Source organism: Lepidochelys kempii, chromosome 24 (genome assembly GCF_965140265.1).
Source record: "Lepidochelys kempii isolate rLepKem1 chromosome 24, rLepKem1.hap2, whole genome shotgun sequence".
In the NCBI taxonomy this organism is placed as follows: domain Eukaryota; kingdom Metazoa; phylum Chordata; order Testudines; family Cheloniidae; genus Lepidochelys; species Lepidochelys kempii.
In genome coordinates, this window is record NC_133279.1 from 14013178 (window position 1) to 14034945 (window position 21768).

The following is a 21768-nucleotide window of genomic DNA, read 5'->3' on the forward strand; positions in this document are numbered from 1 at the left end:
GAAGCCTCGTGGGAAGGTCCATTCACAGTCCAGGAGCGCCTGGGAGCTGTTAATTATCTCATAGCATTCCCCACCTCCAACCGAAAGCCTAAGGTGTACCATATTAATTCCCTAAAGCCCTTTTATTCCAGAGAATTAAAGGTGTGTCAGTTTGGGGGGGAGGGATAGCTCAATGGTTTGAGCATTGGCCTGCTAAACCCAGGGTTGTGAGCTCAATCCTTGAGGGGGCCATTTAGAAATCTGGGGCAAAAATTGGGCATTGGCCCTGCTTTAAGCAGGGGGTTGGACTAGATGATCTCCTGAGGTCCCTTCCGACCCTGATATTCTATGATACAGCCCAGGGAGGAGATGACGCTGAGCGCCCTGAAGGTGTCTACTACGAAGGGAAAAGTGCTGGTGCTAGGATAACCTCACTGGCATCTGACCAAAATGACCAATGAGGAGACAAGATACTTTCAAAGCCTGAGAGGGGAGAAACAAAGGGTCTCTCTGTCTGTGGGATGTTTTTGTCCAGGAACAGAACAGGAATGGAGTCTTAGAACTTAATAAGTAATCTAATTAGATATGCATTAGAATCTGTTTTGTTTAAATGGCTGATAAAATAACTTGTGCTGAATGGAATGTATACTCCTGTTTTTGTGTCTTTTTGTAACTTAAGGTTTTGCCTAGAGGGATTCTCTATGTTTTGAATCTGATTACCCTGTAAGGTATTTACCATCCTGATTTTACAGAGGTGATTCTTTTACTTTTTCTTCAATTAAAATTCTTCTTTTAAGAACCTGATGGCTTTTTTCATTGTTCTTAAGATCCAAAGATTTGGGTCTGTGCTCACCTATGCAAATTGGTGAGGATTTTTTATCAAGCCTTCCCCAGGAAAGGGGGTGTAGGGTTTGGGGAGGATTTTGGAGGGAAAGACGTTTCCAAGCGGGCTCTTTCCCTGTTATATATTTGTTAGACGCTTCGTGGTGGCAGCAATTAAGTCCAAGGGCAAAAGGTAAAATAGTTTGTACCTTGGGGAAGTTTTAACCTAAGCTGATAAAAATAAGCTTAGGGGGTTTTTCATGCAGGTCCCCACATCTGTACCCTAGAGTTCAGAGTGGGGAAGGAACCTTGACAGGGGCAAAGTCCTAACTCGGCCAAGCTCACCCATCATCCCCGACCCTGGGTGAAAGTGTGACAAAGTGGGGGGTTTCCCTTGTGATGTTGTATGTGAACCTTACTGTTTTGTAAGAATAGTGTGTGTGTCAGTTTCCCCCGTGTATTGCAGCAGTGCCTAGGTGGTGGGAATAAGGGTGTGTGACTTTTGCTGAAGCCCTGGGGACAGGTGAAGAGGCTCCAGCTGCCCGCACATAAGTGGTGGCAGTTGCCCTTCATAACCTGAGACCCAGGAGGGGGATGTGACCAGGTGACACTTTGCCTGGGATGCAAGACAAAGACCGGAGGAGGGACAGTGGGCATGTCAGAGGCTGGGTCCCTGGGCAGTCTCCTGTTGGGGACTCAGAGCGGGGTGTCCAGGGCATCCAGCCCGGGGTGCCCACAAATTGGACTTTGCTGAAAGTCACTGATTCCTGTGCTAACAAGCTCTGTCCTACGCTGTGTTCCTGTCGACGAATAAACCTTCTGTTTTACACTGGCTGAGAGGCACAGCTGGCTACAGAGTGGGGGGGTGCAGGGCCCTCTGGCTTCCCCAGGGGTCCCGACCAGTGGACCCGCCCAGGGGAAGTGCAGGGTGCGAACAGGGGTGCTGAATGCTCCGAGGTCAGACCAGGAAGGCCGAAGCCAAGGAGGCTTTTTGCTCTGGACAGCAAGCCCTGAGGGAAGTCCCACCACCCCAGAGTCCTGGCTGGCTTCATACAGAGCAGTTCCAGAGCATCGGACCTGTGACTCCAGCACAGAGAGGGATTAACCTTTGGCCCACTCCGTGATTAACCGGGGGGATTCTGCAGCGGACGGAGTGTTTTTTCTAACCACTTGGCTCTCAAAAGGATTGTGGGGCCGTTCTGTGGCCTGCGCGAGGCCGGGGGGCCAGACTAGCTGATCCCATTGAGCCCTGCTGGCCTTGCACTCTCTGAAGGCAGACGAGGGAAACTTTAAGCGGCGATCCAGGCTAGCCCCGTATCATGGCAGAGCAGAGGACGTTGGCTGAGCGAAGGGCCATAGGGCAGTTGGTGCGAGGCAAGGCTGTCTCCGCGCCCGACTGCCTGGCAGGTGGGAACTTGGGACAGCCGCCTGCCTCCGTCCCCAGTCCACAGCGATGAACCCCTGGGCCCGCACTGGCCAAGGCCTCAGCTGCCAGGGTTAGTGACCTCCTAAGCAAATGTGCTCTGGAGCCGCGGGGGGGGAGTCCCAGACGTGTCTAATCAAAACGGTGTTTATTTTTCATTGCAGCGATCACTGTGCAAACATATACAACAAGAGAGACTCGCCCCCAAGGCCTGGGGGAGAGGAGCTAATGCAATAAGCTATGTACAGGAGCCCCCGCCCTCCCAGCCGGATTGCGCAGGCTCCCAGGTGTCACCCACTGAGCCGGGCTGGGGGTCGGGGGTCGGGGGGATCCGTGAGAGTTTGTGTAGCAGGGATGCGGCAGGTGTATAGTGTGCTGGTGGGTGGTTGTGTGTGTCCAGGTTAGAATGGGATAGTGTGTGTCCCTGTCCCTGCTGCCCTCTGCTGGAAGGGAGGGGCCCTGCTCTGTGTGTGTGTGTGTGTGTGTGTGTGTGTGTGTGCACGCACACACAGGTGCTGCCCCCTACTGGAAGGGAGGGGCCCTGCTCTGTGTGTGTGTGTGTGTGTGTGTGTGCACGCACACACGGGTGCTGCCCCCTACTGGAGGGGATGGGCCCTGCTCTGTGTGTCCCTCCCTACTGCCCCCTGCTGGAGAGCATGGGACCTGTTCTGTGTGTACATTCACCTCTCTAAGCCAAGCTGTTCCCCCTGCCCTCCCCAATCCCTGCTATGGGGTTCCCACCCCACGTACACTCCTTTGACCAATGCCCAGACCACCTGAGCAGGGTGTGTTCCAACCAGTGCTGTGCTCGCTAGACATGACCCTCCATACTCAGCCCCCTGGGATGCAGGGGGCTCAGCCTGGGGCCCCACATAGATGCAAGGGGAGCCCTGGTCCCTTCCCAGCCCCCAAGGACCAATTGCTGAGGCAGGCAATCATAGGAGGTGGGTCCAGCTGGGAGCAGTGCTACCCATGGGGGTGTTAAGGGGGCGGGGTGGATTTGCTGTTGGCAACCCTGGACCCGGTGCTGGGAGGGAGGCTCCCAGCCCCTGGAGGTGTGGGCACCCACTGGGAAGGGGGCAGCCTGGCAGGGGTGAGGGCAGCACTCCCTACGCCTCTGGGGCTCTGCTGGGGCAGGGGGAGGCTCTGTCCTGGTTTGGGGCATCAGCTCTGGACCCATGTGTCCAGCAGCCCCCAGAGCTGTGTATTAGGATTCCTCCCAGGGTGTGGGTCAGGGTCTACTTCACCCCACGCAGGGCTTTGTCTCAGCCCCCCCAGGGCTGTGTATTAGGATTCCTCCCAGGGCTGTGAGTCAGGATCTAATCCCCCATCACCCACAGGGCTGAGCTGCTGGCACTGGAGAGCCCCAGGCTGATGGGTCTGCTTTTGCCCAGAACTGCAGGGGTTAAGGCCAGGCAGCTCCACCCTGGTTGGCTGATGGTGGCAGAGGGTGTGGCCTATGCAGGCTCTCCCACCATTGTTAACCAATCACAGAGAAGCTCTTTTCCAGCCCCCGCCCCCTTGCTCCGGGGATGAAGAACTCCAGCAGGCCCTGGAGCAGCCATAGCTGTAGAACCCATTGGAGGGTGGAGGCTTAAAGGGCCACGCTGCATTGTGATAGGTGGAGCTAGAAAACCCCCATTGGCAGGTGGAGGCTTAAAGGGCCACGCTGCATTGTGATAGGTGGAGCTAGAAAACCCCATTGGCAGGTGGGGTCTTAGAGGGCCGGTGCTGTATTATGATAGTGGATCTATAAGTCCACCATTGGTGGGTGGTGGCTTAAAGGGCCACACTGCATTGTGATAGGTGGATCTGGCCCATTCCTCCCCAGCCCCCACCCACACTCGCATTTAGGGTGACCAGATGTCCTGATTTTATAGGGACAGTCCCGATTTTGGGGTCTTTTCCTTATATAGGCTCCTATTACCCTCCACCCCCATCCCGATTTTTCACGTTTGCTGTCTGGTCACCCTACTCTCATTCCAGTAACGCAGACAAGGCGCTGTGGGGGTCAGAGGTCGAAGGTCATTGGGTTGCAAGGTCCAGTAGGTCATGTAGGAACAGCTGCCCCTCGTGGCTGGAATGGAGGGGGCAGCGTCTGTCTGGCTTGGGGGGCGAGGGGAGGGCTGGCGTAACTCCGTAGTGCGGGAACCTGGGCAGCAGGGGTCAGTGCTGGGAAACGATCCCGCTGGCCAGGGAGTGAGTCTGCAGAGAGAGACACGGGCATCAGGGGCTGGCACAGCTGGGGTGGGACAGACCGGGGCGGATCCAGGCTGGGGAGGGGGTGGCAATGCCACCCCCCTGCAAATACACTGGAGGGATGATCCCTCCTGCCTCCAGGAGGCCAGAGTAGGAGGGATGGGGGGGTCAGACTGGGGGATCCCACCCCCCTCAGGGAGAATAGACTGAAAGGGACGATAAATGGAGGGACCATCCCTGCCCCACACACCTTCATGGCCTGGTGGATCCAGTCGTGGAAGGCGCCAACCCTGGTGTAGACCCCCGGCTTTTGGGGCAGGGCGCAGCCGGTGCCCCAGCTGACCACGCCGCAGAGCCGCCAGCGGGGGGTGCGGGAGATGCCGTCCTCACACACAAAGGGCCCCCCGCTGTCACCCTGCCGGGAGGGAGACAACAAAGAAGTCAGTGCCCTGACACTGGCCCCTACTGCCCACCTGCCCTGCCCGCCCCGGCCGGCCCCACCTGGCAGGCATCGGTGCCACCCTCGGCATAGCCAGCGCAGAACATGCGGGGGCGGATCTGGTTGCCGTAGTACTCAGGCGAGTTGCACAGTGCGGTGCTGATGATGGGCACAGAGGCCTCCTGCAGGATGCTGGACTGCTGCCCTGGGGGATAAGGGGAGGGAAGAGTGGGCATGGGGTCCCCCGCCATGCCCCCACCTGCCCTGCCAAAACCCAACTGCCGCCCCCCCCAGGGCATCCCGCCCCATCCCAGCTTCTGCCTGCCCCACATCTGCCCCCCACCCCACCCCTGCCCACCCAGCATCCACTTGCCTGCACCCAGCCCCTGCCCGTCTTACTTCTCCCCACCCAGAACCCAGTGCCCACCCGCCCCTGCACCCAGCCCCCACCTACCCAGCACCCACCCCACCCCCCAGAACCCAGCTTCTGCCCACCTAGCTCCCACCCCTGCCCATTCCCCCAGCAACTGCCCTGGCACTTGAACTGTAACTCCCCCCACACACACACACCTGCCCACTATATGCCTCCACCTGAACCCTGGCACCTCACCTGCCTAGCATCCACACCAGCATCTGAACACTGGCACCCATCCCTATAGAGGAGGGACCTCCGGATTGGTGCGCCCCCATGGGGGTGGGCTTTCCTGAACTTGGTTCTTGGGGTCAGGATATCATGGGTTGCTCTGGGTGGCATCTTGGGAAGCCCCTCTCCATGGGCGGAGCCTAGCATTGCTACCCATCCAGTTTTTACCTGGTTTTTGGTTTCTGCGTCTGGGTGCCATTTAGGGTTATCAGGTGCCTGGTTTTGGGGGACCTGACAACCCTAAATGGCATCCAAACCAAAAGCCCGGTTACCATGGGCCGGGGGGAGGCTAGGGTTACTAAGGTCCAGTTTTCAAGCGGAATGCCCGGTCGAAAAGGGACCCTGGAGGCTCCGGTCAGCACCGCTAACCGGGCCATTAAAAGTCCAGTCGGCGGCGCAGCGGGGCTAAGGCAGGCTCCCTGCCTGCCCTGGCTCTGCGCTGCTCCCGGAAGTGGCCAGCATGTCCCTGAGGCCCCTAGGCACAGGGGTGATCAGGGAAGCGCCACACACTGCCAGAGCCCACAGGCATTACCCCTGCAGCTCCCATTGGTCAGGGGGCCAGTGGGAGTTGCGGGGTCAATGCCTGTGGGTATGGGCAGCGTTAAGAGCCCCCTGGCCCCTCTGCCTAGGGGCTGCAGGGACGTGCCGGCCGCTTCCGGGAGCAGCGCGGAGCCAGGGCAGGTAGGGAGCCTGCCTTAGCCCTGCTGCACCCAACCCCCTGCCCCAGCCCTGAGCTTGCTCCCACACCCCAACCGCCTTGTCCCCTGCCCCACCCCAGAGCCTGCACCTCCAACCAGAGCCCTCACCCCCTCCTGCACCCCAACCCCATTGAGAGGATCCAGTGAGCAACCAGAGGGGGAGAAGGGGCGATGAGGGTGGGCCCTGGGGAACAGGTGGAGTGGGGTGGGGCCATGGGGGTCTGGTTACCAGGAATTAGAAAGTTGGCAACCCTAGCGGAGCCTCTAACACAGGTCTCTGTTGCCAAATGGCCCATCTTCCTCCATCCCCAGCCCCCCAGCTGTGTGACCCTGATGAGGGCCCCTCCCCCTGGTTGCCCACAGGAAGGGGCGGGGCCATGTCTAGGGGTGGGGCTGTGCCCCATGGGGATGGGGGCAGTCACACACTCACCGTAGTACTGCGTGTTGCCCCAGCCGGTCACGGTGCAGACCTTGCCGTCCAGGAGGGGCTGCCCCAGCGCCGGGAGGCAGACGGGCTGGACGTCCTCTGGGGAGACAGAGTCTGGGCATGAGGCATAGACAAGGGTTGCACGCCACACAGCCACATGCACAACACACACACCGCACACTATACACACAACACGCACACGACTCGAACCCATCGCGCTATGCACGCAGATAAATGCCCCCCCACACACACACACACGCCACACGCCTTACACGGACCCCACACACTGGTAGGTAAATGCACACCGCGCACACACTACAGACACCCCTCACCCCCACACAACTGCGACACACCCCGGCGTCCCTAACCCGCTCACGCGACCACCCGCGCACAAAGCCCCCACGGGTGGCTCCCTGCAGCGCGAGGTCCCAGGTCCCCGGCCGGGCGCCCCACGCTCCCCACGCACCGGTGAAGCTGAGGGGCGCGGCCAGGTGCACCAGCGCAATGTCGTTGCCATTCTCCTCGCTGTTGGGGTCCAGGAAGGGAAGGTAGCCCGCGTGGTACACCACGCCCGTCACCCCCGCCTGCTGCCCCCTGCTGGACACCTGAGAGATGGCGCCTGAGAAAACCCGCCAGCGGCTCACCACCCGGTTTCTCCTGCGGGGATGGACAGACAGAGACGGTGCATCAGGGGGCTAGGCGGGGCACCTGGGATGGGGCTGCTGCTGAGAGCTGGGAGGCAGGACTCCTGGGTTCTCTCTCTGGCTCTGACAGGAGTGTGGGGTCTCGTGGTTAGAACGTGGGGGCACTGGGAGCCAGGACTCCTGGGATCTATCCCCAGCTCTGGGAGGGAAGTGGGGTTTTGTGGTTAGAGCAGGGGGGCAGGGCTGAAGGCAGGACTCCTGGGTTCCATCCGCGCTTGGTGCTGGGCACTCACTCAGGGAAGCAGTGTGCGGCAGTGACAACCCACTGGCTGGAGATGATGGAGCCGCCGCAGAGGTGGGTTCCGTCATAACGCAGGCTGACCTGCCATGGCCACTTGCCCAGACTGGCGTCCTGGCCCCCCACGATCCGGTCAACAGACAGCTTCCTGCGCCCGCAGTCTGCAGGGGACACGCCAGTCAGTGCCAGCCACCCCCCGCCGCAACCACCAGGGGGAGACAGCACCAAGCCCCCACCCTGCCCCCACAGCCACCCCGGGGGCCTTGGCCACTCCCCCAGCACGGTCCCAGGGGTAACCAGTGGGGCAGCCCCAGGTGACCCCCCTCCCACCCTGACGCCAAGGGAGGTTTCCTGGGTAACTCTGGAGGCTGCATTTTATCCTCTAGCTTCTTCCACGCTGGCTCTTGGCTGTTTTAACTGGAAACTGCAAGCCCAGGAAGTGCCTGTGCAGATCACAATAGGGCCCCGAGCTCGTTCCACCAGACCTCCAGCTGGGGTCAATGGGCCGTAGCTCCACTGGAGTCAATGGGGTCAGATCCCAGTTGGGGTCAGTCGGCCACAGAATCATAGAATCTCAGGGTTGGAAGGGACCTCAGGAGGTCATCTAGTCCCACCCCCTGCTCAAAGCAGGACCAATCCCCAATTTTTGCCCCAGATGCCTAAATGGCCCCCTCAAGAATTGAACTCACAACCCTGGGTTTAGCAGGCCAATTGTCAAACCACTGAGCTATCCCCCTCCCCCAATCCCCCCTCATTCTTCTCTTTTGCAAACTAAACAATCCTGGTTCCCTCAGTCTCTCCTCATAACTCATGTGTTCCAGTCCCCTAATCATTTTTGTTGCCCTCCGCTGGACTCTCTCCAATTTTTCCACATCCTTCGTGTAGTGTAGGGCCCAAAACTGGACACAGAACTCCAGATGAGGCCTCACCAGTGTTGAATAGAGGGGAACGATCACGTCCCTCGATCTGCTGGCAATGCCCCTACTTATACAGCCCCAAATGCCGTTGGCCTTCTTGGCAACAAGGGCACACTGCTGACTCATATCCAGCTTCTCTCCACTGTAACCCCTAAATCCTTTTCTGCAGAACTGCTGCCGAGCCATTCGGTCCCTAGTCTGTAGCGGTGCATGGGATTCTTCCGTCCTAAGTGCAGGACTCTGCACTTGTCCTTGTTGAACCTCATCAGATTTCTTTTGGCCCAATCCTCCAATTTGTCTAGGTCCCTTTGTATCCTATCCCTGCCCTCCAGCGTATCTACCTCTCCTCCCAGTTTAGTGTCATCTGCAAACTTGCTGAGGGTGCAATCCACGCCATCCTCCAGATCATTTAGGAAGATATTAAACAAAACCGGCCCAAGAACCAACCCTTGGGGCACTCCACTTGATACCGGCTGCCAACTAGACATGGAGCCATTGATCCTACCCGTTGAGCCTGATGATCTAGCCAGCTTTCTATCCACCTTATAGTCCATTCATCCAGCCCATATTTCTTTAACTTGCTGGAGTCAATGGGTCCAGATCCCATTGGCGTCAGTGGGGTCAGATCCCAGCTGGGGTCAATCGGCCGTAGCTCCACTGGACTCAATGGGGCCAGACCCCCAGCCCATGTCAGTTGGCCGTAGCTTCATTGGACTCAGTGGAAATTTGAGTTTTTGACAAAGTGAAATTTCTCAGGAAAAGCCTCTGCTCTGGTTGAAAACCCAACGTTCCTGTCCCAGAGAGACTGACGTGTACCCTGGGAGTCCCTGGCTCTGGTACCTCAGGGTGTCTCAGCCCACAGACAAGACCAGGGGACAGGAGGCAACTGAGCTGCACTGCCCACGAGCACTGCGGCCACGTTCAGAACCCAAACGCTCTGCAGTCTGACACTTCCCTGAAAACTGTTAATTTCCCTTGGAAATAAAAAATAAATACTTCAACCAGCTCTAATTTGGGCTGGTTATGATGAGCACTGACTAGAGAGAGAGTGGTATGCATGGGGATGAACCCACAGACAGGTTTGTACAGGAGAGATGAACAGAGGGGTGGCTGGAGAGAAGGAAGGATGGGGGGTGTAGGTGTGGACATGGGTGAATGGAGGAACTGTGGAGGGTGGGTACAGAGGTGGATGGATGGATCGATGGGGGTGTGTAGGTATGGAGATGGATGGGTGGGTAGATGGCTGGCTGGGTATGGAGGTGGACGGATGGGTAGATGGATAGTGGATGGGTGGCTGGCTAGCTGGATACTGGGTGTGTAGATGAATGGGTGGGTAGATGGCTGTCTGTCTGGGTGGGTATGGAGGTGGATGGGTGTATGGATGGAGGGGGTGTGGAATGGAGATGAATGAGGCATGGATGGACAGATAGTGGGGGTGTAGTTGTGGAGATGGATGGATGGGTTGGTATGGAGATGGATGGATGGATGGAGGGGGTGTGGAATGGAGATGGATGGATAGTGGATGAATGGATGGATGGACGGGGTGTGGATTAGAGATGGAGGGAGCGATGGACAGTGGGTGTGGAGATGAATGGATGGATAGGGTGTGTATAGTTGTGGAGATGGATGGGTGGGTAGATGGCTGGCTGGCTGGGTGGGTATGGAGGTGGATGGATGGATGGTGAATGTGGAGATAGTTAGATGGATACAGCCAGCATGGATTCACCAAGGGAAGGTCATGCCTGACTAATCTAATCGCCTTCTATGATGAGATTACTGGTTCTGTGGATGAAGGGAAAGCAGTGGATGTATTGTTTCTTGACTTTAGCAAAGCTTTTGACACGGTCTCCCATAGTATTCTTGTCACCAAGTTAAGGAAGTATGGGCTGGATGAATGCACTATAAGGTGGGTAGAAAGCTGGCTAGATTGTCGGGCTCAACGGGTAGTGATCAATGGCTCCATGTCTAGTTGGCAGCCAGTATCAAGTGGAGTGCCCCAAGGGTCGGTCCTGGGGCCGGTTTTATTCAATATCTTCATAAATGATCTGGAGGATGATGTGGATTGCACTCTCAGCAAATTTGCGGATGATACTAAACTGGGAGGAGTGGTAGATACGCTGGAGGGGAGGGATAGGATACAGAAGGACCTAGACCAATTGGAAGATTGGGCCAAAAGGAATCTGATGAGGTTCAATAAGGATAAGTGCAGGGTCCTGCACTTAGGACGGAAGAACCCAATGCACAGCTACAGACTAGGGACCGAATGGCTAGGCAGCAGTTCTGCGGAAAAGGACCTAGGGGTGACAGTGGACGAGAAGTTGGATATGAGTCAGCAGTGTGCCCTTGTTGCCAAGAAGGCCAATGGCATTTTGGGATGTATAAGTAGGGGCATAGCGAGCAGATCGAGGGACGTGATCGTTCCCCTCTATTCGACATTGGTGAGGCCTCATCTGGAGTACTGTGTCCAGTTTTGGGCCCCACACTTCAAGAAGGATGTGGATAAATTGGAGAGAGTCCAGCGAAGGGCAACAAAAATGATTAGGGGACTGGAACACATGACTTATGAGGAGAGGCTGAGGGAGCTGGGATTGTTTAGCCTGCAGAAGAGAAGAATGAGGGGGGATTTGATAGCTGCTTTCAACTACCTGAAAGGGGGTTCCAAAGAGGATGGCTCTAGACTGTTCTCAATGGTAGCAGATGACAGAACGAGGAGTAATGGTCTCAAGTTGCAGTGGGGGAGGTTTAGATTGGATATTAGGAAAAACTTTTTCACTAAGAGGGTGGTGAAACACTGGAATGCGTTACCTAGGGAGGTGGTAGAATCTCCTTCCTTAGAGGTTTTTAAGGTCAGGCTTGACAAAGCCCTGGCTGGGATGATTTAACTGGGAATTGGTCCTGCTTTGAGCAGGGGGTTGGACTAGATGACCTTCTGGGGTCCCTTCCAACCCTGATATTCTATGATTCTATGATTCTATGATAGCGGGTATGTCAGTGCTGAAATGCATGGGTCGGTAGATGGCTGGCTGGGTATGGAAGTGGGTGGATGGATGGAAGGACGGGGTGTTGGATGGAGCTATGCCCAGGGCTGAGGGCTTCATACCTTGGCAGAGCGTTGCAAGGAACTGGCCCGTCGGGCAGTCGCTGTAAGACAGAAATGTGAGAGGTCAGCGTGAGGGTGGGGCAGGAGGGGATGTGTGGGGGATGTGAGGTGCGTGATCACCCCCCACTGAGCATCTGGGGAAGGTGCCACTCCCACGGATAAGGGCATGTATGCACACCTCAGACTCACGTACGTTCACTGACACAGAGACCGGGCTAGACAGAAAAGGACAGAAAGTAGGTGTGAGCTGGGGCAGCAGGGGGACAGACACACAGCACGGGGCAGCAGGGGGACAGACACACACACACAGAGTTCATTATCATTCATTTATTACGTGATGTTACGATGAACTAACATCATATAGAATCAAGATGTGCTAAATCGATGCAAGTTGTAGGACTAGAGCAGTAGACATTTGCTCGGTAGCCTGAAGGGATATGGATGCATTCGCTATCTAAGTAAACAGGGCTGAAACACCAGGTCTACAGGCTGAGGCCTGTAATATGTCAGCTTAGTCACACTCAGCCAGAAGCTTAAGAAATGCTGGACATAAGTGACCAAAAACGGGCCCTAAGCTACAAGATTCCTGGGAAAGGTGTTGCAATGGGTGGCATTGGGGAAAATTAACAGGAAGAATAATTCTGACGAGAGGACACAGTGTCCTAACCTGTGCCTTTGCCCTAGCCGTAACCCTAACCGCAGGGCTTACGTCATGCTAATGCCACTAAAAGGAACCATAACCAACCTATGGGAAATGGGGAACCCCAACATTCTTGGGGGACACGATACAAATAAGGAAGAAGAGGGTGGACGCCTTCACACGCACACACAGAGTGTTAGATGTGGTCAGAATCACCAGACAAAAGAAGGCTCCCAGACGGGGGGAACTGAGCTTCCTACAGGCATAGGTGCTGACTTTTGGTTTGGCGGGTGGGTGCCCCATCCCGGCGCCGCCCCTTCCCCAAAGCCCCGCCACCACTCTGCCCCACTCCACCTCTTCCTGCCCACGCTCTGCCCCCTCCCCTTAGGTCCTCTCCCCTGAGCATCTCCTGCCCACTGCTCACTCCTTTCTGCCCCCTCCTGCCTTGAAGGCGAGGTGTGTGTGTTTGCGGGGCTCAGCCTCCCCTCAGAACTGGCAGGACACAGACAGACAGACACACACCCAGAGCAGGGCTTAGCCTCTCCCACGGGGTCAGCAGGACACACAGACACGGCAGGGCCCATCCCCTCCAGCAGGGGGCAGCAGGAACAGAGAGAGAGAGAGAGCACGCGCGCACAAGAGCACACAGGGCCCAGCCCCTCCAGCAGGGGGCAGCAGGACACACACACACACAATGCCAATATAAGAGTAACCGGTCCCCAGGGATCCAGCAGCCCAGGCGTGGGGGAAGGGCTGCCCACAGGGTCCCCCTGCCCCATCCTAGCAGCATGGCACCCGCTGCTGAGCCCCCCGCCCTGCCCCACGCACCAGATGGAGACGACCTCACTGAGTCTATGGGCCAGCGGCAGGCGAGACTCGTCCACACAGAAATATCCCGACGTCCCGTTGGCGCCCACGCGCTCCACGTCCAGCTCCGAGTGCCAGAGAGACCTGGGGAGGGGACAGCGTCACCCACAGGCAACCCACCCCTGTCAGAGATCTGCCCCACCGCACAGTGCCCCTCACTCCCGACCCACAGCCCCTGCTATCCCACCCCGGGTCGCCCCCAGTTCTGTCAGTGCCCCTCACTTGTGACCCACAGCACCTGCTAGCCCACCCCTGGGTCCCCCAACCCAGCTCTGTCAGTGTCCCTCATTCCCTACCCATAGCCCCTGCTATCCCACCCCTGGGTCCCCACTGGCTCTGCTGGCGCCCCTCACTCCCGACCCGCAGCCCCTGCTAGCCCACCCCTGGGTCCCCCCCACCCAGCTCTGCTGGCGCCCCTCACTCCCGACCCGCAGCCCCTGCTAGCCCACCCCTGGGACCCCCCCACCCAGCTCTGCTGGCGCCCCTCACTCCCGACCCGCAGCCCCTGCTAGCCCACCCCGGGTCCCCCCCACCCAGCTCTGCTGGCGCCCCTCACTCCCGACCCGCAGCCCCTGCTAGCCCACCCCTGGGACCCCCCCACCCAGCTCTGCTGGCGCCCCTCACTCCCGACCCGCAGCCCCTGCTAGCCCACCCCTGGGTCCCCCCCACCCAGCTCTGCTGGCGCCCCTCACTCCCGACCCGCAGCCCCTGCTAGCCCACCCCTGGGACCCCCCCACCCAGCTCTGCTGGCGCCCCTCACTCCCGACCCGCAAGCCCTGCTAGCCCACCCCTGGGTCCCCCCACCCAGCTCTGCTGGCGCCCCTCACTCCCGACCCGCAGCCCCTGCTAGCCCAGGCTGGTACCTGACGAAGCCCATCTCTGCACAGCTCATTGCAGCCACCAGGGCATTGGAGGAGGTGGAGCAGATGAGGCGCCATTTGCCCGCGCTCTCATCGTACAGTGTGAGCCGGAGGTCCGCCGACCCGACCTGGACTGTGGGGTGGGAGGGGACCGCACTGAGCAAGGGTCTAAGAACGTCGTGGGTCACCCTCCACCTCCCCTCCAGCCCTGGACTAGCACCGCGGGGCCGCCTGTGTCCATGTCTCCCTCCAGTGGCCATCCCCAGCACTGCAACAGCCATCCTCGGGGCTCCCAGCAACAGGGAGGGTGGCTCAGGGCAGGGCTCTGGGCTGTTCACAGACCAGCCAATTTCCTACTAACACCCACAGAGTGGCAGCAGGACCCAGTGGACGAGGGCCCTCTACGGGCAGTCAGGACTCCTGGGTTCTATGTCTGGTTCTGGGAGGGGAGTGGGGGCTGGTGGGTTAGAGGAGGGGGATTCGGGTCCTACCCTGGTGTGCACAAGGGGGAGGGTGTCAGACCCCCATTACTGAGGGGGGGCCAGTAGCTCTCAGTCATATGGCCCTGAGCAGGGGGCTCCACAACTTACCACCATACAGTCCTTCACTGTCACTCCCCAGCACAGATGTCACTGCAAGAGACAAGAGCCTTAGCGTACATGCAGAGCCCAGCAAGCCCAGTAGGGGGCAGCAGGAGGGGGAGCGCCAGGTGCGCCCACGGCCGTGATTGTGGGGAATGAGGCTATGGCATCAGGGAATGTGAGCCGGGGGGTGGGAATGAGGGGCACCGGCAGGGCTGGCAGGTGGGGCTAGCAGGGGGCTACAGGACAGGAGTAAGGGGCATTGGACAGTTGGGGAGGAGTAATGGGGGCTAGCGGGGGCTGCGGGTCGGGAGTGAGGGGCACCAGAGGGTTGGGTGGGGAAAGCCCAGGGCTGGGCTAGCAGGGGGCTGCGGGTCGGGAGTGGGGGGCACTGGAGGGCTGCGGGGGGGGTGGGGGAGTCCAGGGCTGGGCTATCAGGGGGCTGCGGGTCGGGAGTGGGGGGCACTGGAGGGCTGCGGGGGGGGTGGGGGAGTCCAGGGCTGGGCTATCAGGGGGCTGCGGGTCGGGAGTGGGGGGCACTGGAGGGCTGCGGGGGGGGTGGGGGAGTCCAGGGCTGGGATAGTAGGGGGCTGCGCATCGGGAGTGAGGGCCCTGGACAGGGCTGGGTAGGGGGAGTCCAGGGCTGGGATTGCAGGGCCTGTGGGTCAGGAGTGGGGGCCCTGGGGGGCCAGGTTCTTACCAATGGCCCACACGCTGGCCCCGACGCCAGCTAAGAGCAGGAAGCCGCCAGTCACGACAGCCACAACCTTGGGCAGCGACCAGCACGGCACCGTTGGGCCCCCTGGAACAGGAGGGGGGTTAATGGTGCTAGGAACGACCCCCCCTCCCTGGCTCTCAGCACAGGCTATTGCACTGAGTCCCCCCAGCCGGCTGGAACCCCTCAGCCCAGCACACGGCCCTGGGACTGACCCTGGTATCCCGCCCCAGCTCAGCAGCCCCATATCTCACCCTAGAGGAGTCACAGGAACCTGCCTGCCGGTGGCCCCATGAGCCATCCTCCTGCTGTCTGCCCTCCCCCCCCCACCCCCCACTCAGCCAGGCCCATGGGCTCCCGTCATCCTCCCGCCCGGGGTTGCTGTGGTACCAGAGTGATGGAGGGAGGGGAAAGTAGGCCTGGGGACGAAATAGGGGCCTGGACACCCGAGGGGGTGGGGGTGCCAAGCCTCCGCCCCTGTAACCACTAGAACTCCCCCTCCCTCCCTGTACCAGGAATAGAACCCAGGAGTCCTGGCTCCCAGCCTCCTGCTCTAACCACTAGCCCCCCCTCTCCTCCCCTCCCCTCCCCTTTCTGCCAGGCACAGAACCCAGGAGTCCTGGCTCCCAGCCCCATCGTGAAGAGTCAATGAATTCTATGTCCCACAGGCCGAGCGTGGCGGGGTGGGGGTTGGTCCAGGGGGACTTTGCCCTCGGGCAGGGTGCAGTGACCCAGCAAGCACCTGGCAGAGTTGTTCCCATTGCTGGGGCCCCTGCAGGAGAGGCTGGGGCCCCCCCCAGGCATAGCAGGGTCACAGGGGAGGAAACCGGCCCCACGGTGCCACTGACTGGGAGCCCCCACAGCTCAGTTGCCCCATCTAGGGCCAGAGCACCGACCCCTAGACACTGAGTTTTCTGTGTGCCCCTACAGGAAGGTCCCCCAGCACCCGGGGGTCCAAGCTGCAGGCAGTTGGGTGGCAGACTTTGTAGGGGGCTCCATGCTGCAGGGTTGGGGGCTCAGAAGGGGGTCCACGTTGCAGGGGCTGAGGAGGGTTGTTTTGCTCTCATACTCAGTGTTAGCCCCAAAGCCCCACATGGCTCTGGAGGTCTGTGTTCCTGGCAGCACCATCCGGTTTAGTTGACTGATTCCCAGCCCCCCTGCTCTGACCACTAACCCCCCCCCCCCAAGCTGGGATAGAACCCAGGAGTCCTGGGGAGGGGGGTGTCTCTGTGGGGACATGGGTGTGTGGCTGAATCTGTCCCATGGCCAGTGCAGGGCTGAAGGAACGCAGTGCCAGCCCCATGCTGGGCCCTGCCCTGAGCCCAGAGCCTCATAGCCAGGGGCCATCTGGGCTGGAGCTGCGGATGCTGTGCTGGGACAGTCAGGGAATGAGTGCAGGACGGGTTTCTTGATCTCCTCACACCTGGCCTGGGACGATTGACTCCCCCCCGCCCCCCCCCCACACACACCCCGACAGCCCAGCCCAGGTGGGGGGAGGGAGCTGCCAGCCTATACCTGGGGAAGGGGTGAGGGCGGGGTCCAGGGCCTGGCTCAGCCTCACGGCTGCTCCACCACAGGACGAGTGGTGCTCTCTGAAATGTACAGACAGGGAAACTGAGGCACAGAGCAGGGCAATCAGAGCTGGGGATAAAACCCAGAGTCCTGGCTCCCAGCCGCCCACCCCACGATGTACAGGGATAACACAAAGGCTTCTATATCTTCAACTGCACTGAAATAATACAATGGCAACACACTAATTCAACAGCCCTAGTGTCACACAACTGGCCTGTGTGTGTGCAAAGTCACCCTGGGAAGGGGGGGGACACTGGGGCTGTATGTGTGTGTACAGACACCCTGGGGTCACACCCCAGGTTCTGTGGTTCTGTGTGTGTGTTTGTGTGTGTGTAGAGTTGCCCCGGTGTCACACAGTGGGGATATGTGTGTGTACATTCACCTGGGGAGCATAGTGGGGTTGTATGTGTATGTACAGTCGCCCTGTGTTTCACACAATGGGGCTCTGTGCGTGTGTGTACAGTTGCCCTAGGGTCAAATAATGTGTGTGTGTGTGTGGTTGTGTGTACAAGTACAGTCGCCCGGGGGGCACAGTGGGTCTGTATGTGTGTGTACAATCATCCTAAGGTCACACAGTAGGGCTCTGTGTGTGTGTGTGTGTGTGTGGTCGCCCGGGGGGGGTACAGTGGGTCTGTATGTCTGTGTACAATCATGCTAGGGTCACACAACTGGGCTGTGTGAGTGTGTACAGCCGTCCTGGGGTGGCACAGCAGGGGTGGGTGTGTGGGTGGGTGTGAGAGACACAGAGAGCGAGAGAGTGTGTGTGTGTGTGTGACACAGAGCGAGAGAGACAGTGAGTGTGTGTGTGTGTGTGAGACACAGAGAGCGAGTGAGAGTGTGTGTGAGAGACACAGAGAGCGAGAGTGTGTGTGTGTGTGTGAGAGACACAGAGAGCAAGTGAGAGTGTGTGTGAGAGACACAGAGAGCGAGTGAGTGTGTGTGTGTGTGAGACACAGAGAGCGAGAGAGAGTGTGTGTGAGAGACACAGAGAGCGAGTGAGAGTGTGTGTGTGAGACACAGAGAGCGAGAGTGTGTGTGTGTGTGTGTGTGACACAGAGCGAGAGAGAGAGAGAGAGTGTGTGTGAGAGACACAGAGAGCGAGTGAGAGTGTGTGTGAGAGACACAGAGAGCGAGAGTGTGTGTGTGTGTGTGTGTGACACAGAGCGAGAGAGACAGTGAGTGTGTGTGTGTGTGTGAGACACAGAGAGCGAGTGAGAGTGTGTGTGTGAGACACAGAGAGCGAGAGTGTGTGTGTGTGTGTGTGTGTGTGACACAGACAGAGCGAGAGAGACAGTGAGTGTGTGTGTGTGTGTACACAGCCATCCTGGGGTGGCACAGCAGGGCCAGCGATGAGCAGTACCATTAGTTGGAGCCCTCCGTGAGCACAGCTCTCTGGGGGTCCCTGGGCAGAGCCAGACCTGGTGTGATACGCACAGCCCCAGCCAGAGCCGGGGCAATGAGGCCGATCATCTATGGGACAGGGACTGTCTCTCGGCCTGTGCAGCGCCTAGCACACAGCCTCTGACCCACCCCCAGGGAGCAGGTGATAGGGATGGAACTGGCGGGCAGAGGAGACATTAACTCCCAGCGCTGAATTCAGTTGGACACCCTGCTGAAGCCAGCTGCCCCTCTGCCCTGTTGCATCACTTCCCCAGGCACGGCCAGACAGGCTAAAACTCCTTAAAGCAGGGAGGGCTCTTCCCTTGGGAAAATTCCCACTTTTTGTCAAAACTAAAATATCTCCCCCCCATATCAGTTTTCAGTCCCCAAATTTTATTTTTTTTCTTCTCCCAAGGGAAAGTCAGAAAATTCTCAGAGATAGAACCCAGGAGTCCTGGTTCCCAGCCCTGCCTGCTCTAACCACTAGATCCCACTCCCCTCCCAAACCTGGGGAGAGAACCCAAGTGTCCTGGCTCCCAGCCTCCCCCACCACATCCCCTCCCCTCTTCTGCCAAAACTTTTGTTTTCTTGAGAACCTGATTTTCCATCAGAAAAAGAGTCGCAGCCGGGTCAGCCCCACTCCAGGGGAAAGGCTGTGTAAGCGACTGCCCCAGGCACGGAGCAGCCGCCTCAGAGACAGGGGTCACCTCCCACTCCCAGGCTGCAGGGCCATGTGAGCAGCTCAGGCTGTGGTGTCCTCACTGGAAGATGATCAAAACAGCCACTTACCCAAGCTGGGTTCTATTCGGGGCACAACCCCACCCCAACCCCCGCCCCCCAGGGCTTCCCCTGCTCGTACAGCATAGAAACATAGAAGATCAGGGTTGGAAGGCACCTCAGGAGGTCACCTAGTCCAACCCCCTGCTCAAAGCAGGACCAACCTCAACTAAATCATCCCAGCCAGGGCTTTGTCAAGCCGGGCCTTTAAAACTTCTAAGGAAGGAGATTCCACCCCCTCCCTAGGTAACGTATTCCAGTGTTTCACCACCCTCCTAGTGAAAAAGTTTTTCCTAATATCCAACCTAAACCTCCCCCACTGCAACTTGAGACCATTGCTCCTTGTTCTGTCATCTGCCACCACTGAGAACAGCCGAGCTCCATCCTCTTTGGAACCCCCCTTCCGGTAGAATCATAGAATCATAGAATATCAGGGTTGGAAGGGACCTCAGGAGGTCATCTAGTCCAACCCCCTGCTCAAAGCAGGACCAGTCCCCAGTGTTTGCCCCAGATCCCTAAATGGCCCCCTCAAGGATTGAACTCACAACCCTGGGTTTAGCAGGCCAATGCTCAAACCACTGAGCTATGCCTCCCCCCCCCATTGAAGGTAGTTGAAGGCTGCTATCAAATCCCCCCTCATTCTTCTCTTCTGCAGACTAAATAATCCCAGTTCCCTCAGCCTCTCCTCGTAAGTCATGTGCCCCAGCCTCCTGATCATTTTCATTGCCCGCCGCTGGACTCTCCAATTTGTCCACATCCCTTCTGTAGTGGGGGGACCAAAACTGAACGCAATAATCCAGGTGTGGCCTCACCGGGGCCGAATAGAGGGGAATAATCACTTCCCTCGATCTGCTGGCAACGCTCCTACTAATACAGCCCAATATGCCGTTGGCCTTCTTGGCAACAAGGGCACCCTGCTGACTCCTATCCAGCTTCTCATCCAGGCCCTTTTCTGCAGAACTGCTGCTTAGCCAGTTGGTCCCCAGCCTGTAGCGGTGCATGGGATTCTTCCTTCCTAAGTGCAGGACTTTGCCCTTGTCCTTGTTGAACATCCCACCCTGATGGGTCAGATTCCTTGTGACTCTCCCAGGCCACAAACCGCTAACAGGGGGAACTGCTGAGAAAGCACCAGGCCTTGCGGAAGCCACAGACCAGCCTGATCGGTGCTGGGGAAACACCCCTCCAAGCCAGGCAGGGGAGGGAAGAGGGACAGGACCCCAGTGCCCCTCACTGGCACACACAGCAATGACCTGCCAGCCTTGCTGGGGCAATCCCTGCACTGGGATCCCGCCAACCAGCTCAGGAGAACCGTTCCCATCATCCCCTCCGACCAACCCACTGCTGCCCAGCACACGCCCCCGAAATCAGCCAGGCCAAAGTACAGCTTTACTGTTGAGATGAAGGGGGGACTGAAAGCCACAGAAGTGGACAGACGTGGCACGGATGAGTGGATGGATGGAGTCGGAAGGAGGGGTACATGTGGAGATGGATGGATGGAAGGGTACATGGAAGTAAGGAGGGGTACATGTGAGGATGGATGGAGGGAAGGAGGGATACATGGAAGGAAGGTGGGGTACATGTGAGATACATGTGCAGATGGATGGATGAATGAATGGATGGAGGGAAGGAGGGGTACATATGGAGGGAGGAAGGGGTATATGGAAATAATACAGCAGGGCAAAGATCATCCAACAAGTTCTGAGAATGTATTGGAGAATTTTTTTTATTTCAGATGGTGGAGAAAGCTAGTGGGGAGAGGTTGTTCTAGATTTGACTTTGCCAAATAGGGAGGAACTGGTTGAATTTGAAAGTGGAAGGCAGCTTAGGTGAAAGTGTTCATGAAATGATCACGATGAGTTTGTGATTCTAAGGAACTGGGAAAACAGCACAATAAAGATAATGGATTTCAAGAAGGCAGAGACTTTAGCAAACAGAGAGTTGGAGGTAAGATCCCATGGGAAGCAAGTATAAGGGGAAAAAGAATTTGAGAGAGTTGGCAGTTTTTCTTAGAGATGTAATTAAAGGGAACAAGAGCAAACTATCCCATTTCAAAGGAAAGATAGGAAGTTTGACAACAGACCACCCTGTCTTAACCAGGAGATCTTCAATGCTCTGAAACTCAAAAAAGAGAGTTCTACAAAAATTGGAAATTAAGTCAAACTACAAAGGATGAATATAAACAAATAACACAAGTACGTAGGGACAAAATTAGAAAGGCCAAGGCACAAAACAAGATTAAACTAGCTAGAGACATAAAGGGTAACAAGAAAACATTCTACAAATACATTAGAAACAGCAGGCAGACCTGGACAGGGTAGGCCCATTACACAATGGAGAGGGCTGGGGGGAAACAATAACAGAAAATGTGGAAATGGCAGAAGTGATCAATGACTTTGTTGTTTCGGTTTTCACCAAAAAGGTTAATAGTGATTGGATGTCTAACCTAGTGAATGCCAGTGAAAATGTGGTAGGATCAGAGGCTCAAATAGGGAAAGAACAAGTCAAAAATTACTCAGACAAGTTAGCAAAAAGAAAAGGAGTACTTGTGGCACCTTAGAGACTAACCAATTTATTTGAGCATAAGCTTTCTTGAGCTACAGCTCACTTCATCGGATGCATACTGTGGAAAATACAGAAGATGTTTTTATACACACAGACCATGAAAAAATGGGTGTTTATCACTACAAAAGGTTTTCTCTCCCCCCACCCCACTCTCCTGCTGGTAATAGCTTATCTAAAGTGATCACTCTCCTTACAATGTGTATGATAATCAAGGTGGGCCATTTC

At 57.5% G+C, this 21768-nt stretch overlaps 1 protein-coding gene across 8 annotated transcripts in view; it reads right to left on the minus strand.

Moving 5' to 3' along the window:
• The window catches only part of HPN (hepsin), a 36622-nt gene that overhangs the window by 5364 nt on the left and 9490 nt on the right, over positions 1–21768 (minus strand). For 5 of the 8 annotated variants that reach the window (XM_073322777.1, XM_073322776.1, XM_073322775.1 and 2 more), the window contains exons 3-12: positions 15238–15339; positions 14547–14588; positions 13960–14089; positions 13058–13180; positions 11590–11630; positions 7568–7733; positions 7097–7287; positions 6634–6729; positions 4925–5067; positions 4674–4838 (exon numbers count right to left, since the gene is read on the minus strand). In XM_073322777.1, the coding sequence (XP_073178878.1) occupies positions 4674–4838; positions 4925–5067; positions 6634–6729; positions 7097–7287; positions 7568–7733; positions 11590–11630; positions 13058–13180; positions 13960–14089; positions 14547–14588; positions 15238–15339 (1199 nt within the window). Of the gene's footprint in view, positions 1–2355; positions 4430–4673; positions 4839–4924; positions 5068–6633; positions 6730–7096; positions 7288–7567; positions 7734–11589; positions 11631–13057; positions 13181–13959; positions 14090–14546; positions 14589–15237; positions 15340–16767; positions 16840–21768 lie in introns of those variants that run through there. The other 3 variants (XM_073322778.1, XM_073322781.1, XM_073322779.1) reach the window with 3 other exon arrangements.